We start from the raw sequence: 4,225 nt of genomic DNA, 5'->3' as shown, positions 1-4,225 counted from the left end.
TGCTAGTGTTGTTTTGTCTATATATTGCTAGTGTTGTGTTGTTTGGTTCATATACTACATTTAGAGTAAAAAATATTGGATGAATATCCAGCCTTTATTTCATGGCGCCGCCACTGTCTGCCTTCCTTGTGCGGGCGCGTCCTCGGGAGCAGGAGGGGCAGCCTAGTGAGCTCTGGTGGATGTGGCGTGCTTGTGGCAGTGGTGCTCCGACGCTTCGAGTGGTGTCTTCTTCGAGTGGCGTGAGGTGTGCAGCGGGCATGTGGCAGTGTGCTGATCTACAATTGATCTGGCGGGGCGTCTCGACCTGTTGCAGTTGTGCTGCTCGAGGCCTCCTCGGTGGCGATGGGGCGGCACGACTATTCCGGTTCAGAGGCGGTATGATCCAGGTTAGTGGCGTCTTTTACAAGTGGCACAGATCTGGTTCGTGGTGGTGGACGACATCCGGCAGTGCGCAAGTTCGAGGGCTTACTTGGTCTGCATTGCGCCCTCTTACTTTCTGCCTGGTTGTCCCATCAGTCTAAGTCGAGCTTTCCATGTGTTGTTGTGCTGTTAGACAGATTGGCACCGAAGACCATGGACACGGCGGCATTCGAGCATGCTCGGCGATGGCCGTCGGTAGTCACTTGGTTGTATCCCCTCCCCCTGTCCATCGGGACCGGTTGGGACGCAGGTGTGGGCGCTTCCTACGGTCTGATTGCCGCCCTAGACCCGGTGGCTGATGTCGGACTAGGAGTGAAAGAAGATGCCTTCCACTCATCCTAGTGTGGTTAAGGGGGCATGATGTTTATGGTTGGCGATGCCTAGGAACCTAGATGCCAGGGCAGCGGTCCTAGAAGGCGGGCTTCACAGATGGCTTTCCGGCAGGCTCCATGGTGGCGGTGGTGGCTGTACCTCTTGGTCGTGTGAGCAGCAAGGGGTGTACTAACGGGAGGCTCAGGTCTGCTCTGGCATGGCTGAAATCCGGTGCAGATGGGTTGGCCCTCGTACATTGGTAATTGGGACTCGTCTCGGTGGTGTCGACGAGTTTCTGAGTGAAAGTTTAGCATCTTCGACGCTGGCGGTGACAATGCACGTTAGTGTCGCTTGCTTCTTGAAGACGTCGTCGTGGGTCTCGTTCTTGTGGGAGGGCTACGAGTAAAACTGTTGTCCGTTTTTTCGGACTCAACAACGGCGACGCTTCGTAATATTACCTTTTTGGGGGCGTTGTCATGGAGCTCACGAGTCTTTGATCGGGCCACGGTATGGTGTTAGGCTTGTTCTAAGTTCGTTGTATATCTCTTGATATGCTTTGTAAGGGAGCCTCTCCATCATATTGGATCATTTCGCCATGTACTTTGAGGTGTTGCTTTATATATAAAGTGAAGCGAAAGGATATTTCGAGAAGGAGGGTGAAGGGGACACGAACGCATAGTTTTAAAAAGCCCAGAGTACATGTCTGCTTCCCGGAAAAACATGCAACACGTGATCTTTCTAGAGATGCATCGACAACTCGGAGATCATCAGGTGCAGATGCAACTATATAAATAACCTTGTGGATCATAAATGGACTCACAATGAAAATCAAGCAGTTTAATGTTTGGATTATGCACTTTAAATAAATTTCATGTTTGACTATGTACTTTTCACTATGAATAAATGTTCTTTATGTATGATATTCATGTGTATGATTGACGTGCATGAATTTACATGAATTTAAGGTGTCCATATGAGTAGTACAATTATGAGGCAGGACATTTGAGGAGTGGACTGGCGGTGTTCGGAACCGCGCCTCTGCTGACATTTAAGGGATCGGGTTTGTCAAGCATGTCTGTAGATTTTCTAAGATATGACAACTGTAGTAACCTATGGCAAAGGTAATCACCAACCAAACAGGCCTAAAGATAATATGGGAAGTAGCATGAACATACCTGCCTATGTATATAGGCAGTATTTGTTTATCTTGTACAAAAAAGAATGAACAAATCTTGACAAGAAATGAGGTCAACGCTAGCATGTGTGTATACCCTGCCCTGGATCCCCCTAGCTCTAGTGCTCTGTGCTCTACCGGCATGTGTATGTGTAACCAACCCTGCACGCAAAGTAGTTTGTGCAACCGATGGAAGAAGCATCACCGGATCTCTACGGCATGTAGCACTCGGGCGGCGAGCCGTAGGGGAACCTCGTGCGGTCCGCGCAGTAGTTGTACACCATGTACGTGTCCCGCGCCCACTTCATGGCCTGCTGCGCCGTCGCGTCCATCTCCTGGTCGTAGTACCCGCCTCCGCCCGGCGACGAGGTGGTGGCGGTGAAGTTGCGGTACTGCGCGACGAAGGGCGCCAGCGACCAGTCCGTCTTGACGCGCCCCCCCTGCGTGGCCCAATCCTCGGCGTTCCACAGGCTCCCGTACAGCCGCATCCGCTGCCACGACGGGTACGCCACGCCCCTGTCCGCGTGGTTCTTCAGCTCCCGGACCGGCGTGCCGTCCACCAGCACACTGCAGAGCGTCAGGCGAGCAATTCACGTCGACCGTCGGTTAATTTGGTCATCCATGGTGCGCATTGTGGTCTGTGGATGGGATGGGGTGCTCACAGGATGTGCAGGGGAGTCCAGACGATGGAGTAGGTGTGGAAGTCGGCGGCGGGGTCGAACCAGAGGTGGAACTGCTGCTCCTTGCTGCCGGTGCCGTTGATGTAGACGTTGGTATGGAGCGTGTAGGGCTCGCCGGTGGAGTTGCCCAGGAACTCCAGGTCGATCTCGTCGTGGTTCGACCATGACCCCTCTGACAGGAGCTGCAGTATTTACATTGGCATATGTGAGCTCCCGATCGAACGAAAACAAATTCACATTGATCGAGCCTCAGAAAGGGTATTGTAGCCAGCTATCTTACGTACGTAGCATGTGGTGACCGTGCCGGCGGAGTTGCCGGGGGCGAGCTTGATCTGCAGGTCGGCGCGCGCGTAGAGGTACGTGTCCTTGGACCGGAAGCCGGAGCCGGAGTTGCGGTCGAGCGCCAGCGACAAGACCTGGCCGTCGCCCGAGACCGTCCCGTGGCCGCCACGGCCCCAGTGCACCTCCAGGCGGTCGTCGATTCTCCCCCAGGCCGCCGCCGTCCTCGCGGCAATGCAGAGCGCCACGAGCACCACGCGGGCATAGGCCTGCTTCGACCTCACCGCCATCACCAGCTCGTGAAAGGAGTCGTGCGATCAAATGAAAGGGATCAGTCGGCTGAAAGAGGGACGGCCGGTGGTGCGGTGATGGGTCGGTGTGTGTGTGTGTGTGTGACTGTTTCGAGGCTTATATAGAATTTTGATCACGAGGCGGTTTGGGGAATGAATGAAGGAAGGAATCGATCGAGGAGGAGGAGAATGACAGCCCGGACACAGCAGGTGCGCGCGACGACGGAGGCGCATGTGGGCTGCGGAGGTCGGCCGGGGAGCTGCGGAGGTCGTAGGTAAACACGGAATAGCCATAATTCGACAAGTCTCGGTTGATTTACACTTGGTTATATCTTAGTCGATGCTATATGCTAGTATATGCCTTTGGTCTTGCATCGGAATTTGTATAATTTTTTCTTTTCAATTTTTCAATTTTGTTTTTATATACTATCTCATTTGATTGAGATTTTGTTAAAACCTAGCCACACCCTCCGTAATTCAGTTTGTATTGTTTTTCTTGTTTTCTTTTTGGTAAGAGCATCTTTAATAGACCCCGTATGTCTATAGTTCGCTGCAGATCGTATTTACGAGGCGAATTCGTGAGCTGCAAATCAGACCCCACATATGAAACTGTTAAATTTGAAAAAACATCCGCATGAGAAACTTGCAAAGACATTCATCATACATGGTTGATCATCATATACATCATAGATAGTTCTTCATCAAACTACATCACAGTACTACATAGGAGGGATCTGCGGGCCATGCAACGTACCCAAACCTAGGCTACCAAAAACGTCGGATGCGACGGTGACGACGCGGCGGAGGAGCCGGAGGAGCTCAGTCCTCGTCGAAGTCGAGGTTGATCCAGACCTTGGCCTGCTCGGCCTTCATGACGCGCAAATCTGCCTCCTTGGACGCGTGCGCGTGCGATGCCGCGAAGCCCTAATCGAGGAAGATCTCCTCGATCTCGAGCTCGCGATGGATGCGCGCGTCGGCCTCCTCTGCCTCCCTCACCAAGCGCTCCATGATGGGGCGCACGAGGTGGCCTCCTCCTCCTGCCTCGGGGGAGGTAGTCTTCGGGGCCGATG

The 4,225-nt window shown here is 53.1% G+C and overlaps 1 protein-coding gene across 1 annotated transcript; it reads right to left on the bottom strand.

The window, feature by feature from the left end:
* Positions 1-1,864: 1,864 nt before the first annotated feature.
* On the bottom strand, positions 1,865-3,232 carry LOC123430757 (xyloglucan endotransglucosylase/hydrolase protein 24-like). The gene is made up of 3 exons (XM_045114596.1): positions 2,871-3,232; positions 2,569-2,768; positions 1,865-2,473 (listed from the first exon to the last, which is right to left on the bottom strand). Exons 1-3 carry the CDS (start codon positions 3,153-3,155, stop codon positions 2,119-2,121), a joined length of 840 nt encoding a protein of 279 aa, XP_044970531.1. The 5' UTR covers positions 3,156-3,232; the 3' UTR covers positions 1,865-2,118.
* Between the last annotated feature and the right edge of the window lie 993 nt (positions 3,233-4,225).

The sequence above is a fragment of the Hordeum vulgare genome, chromosome 2H (assembly GCF_904849725.1).
Source record: "Hordeum vulgare subsp. vulgare chromosome 2H, MorexV3_pseudomolecules_assembly, whole genome shotgun sequence".
In the NCBI taxonomy this organism is placed as follows: domain Eukaryota; kingdom Viridiplantae; phylum Streptophyta; class Magnoliopsida; order Poales; family Poaceae; genus Hordeum; species Hordeum vulgare.
This window is presented reverse-complemented; position numbering and strand designations above follow the sequence as displayed.

Excerpts from the sequence above, each read along its gene's own strand:
- LOC123430757 (XM_045114596.1), bottom strand. The coding sequence starts at position 3,155 with ATGGCGGTGAGGTCGAAGCAGGCCTATGCCCGCGTGGTGCTCGTGGCG. Across the intron at positions 2,769-2,870 it reads GCACGGTCACCACATGCTAC|CTCCTGTCAGAGGGGTCATG; the intron begins GTACGTAAGATA and ends TAAATACTGCAG. Across the intron at positions 2,474-2,568 it reads TGGACTCCCCTGCACATCCT|TGTGCTGGTGGACGGCACGC; the intron begins GTGAGCACCCCA and ends GACGCTCTGCAG.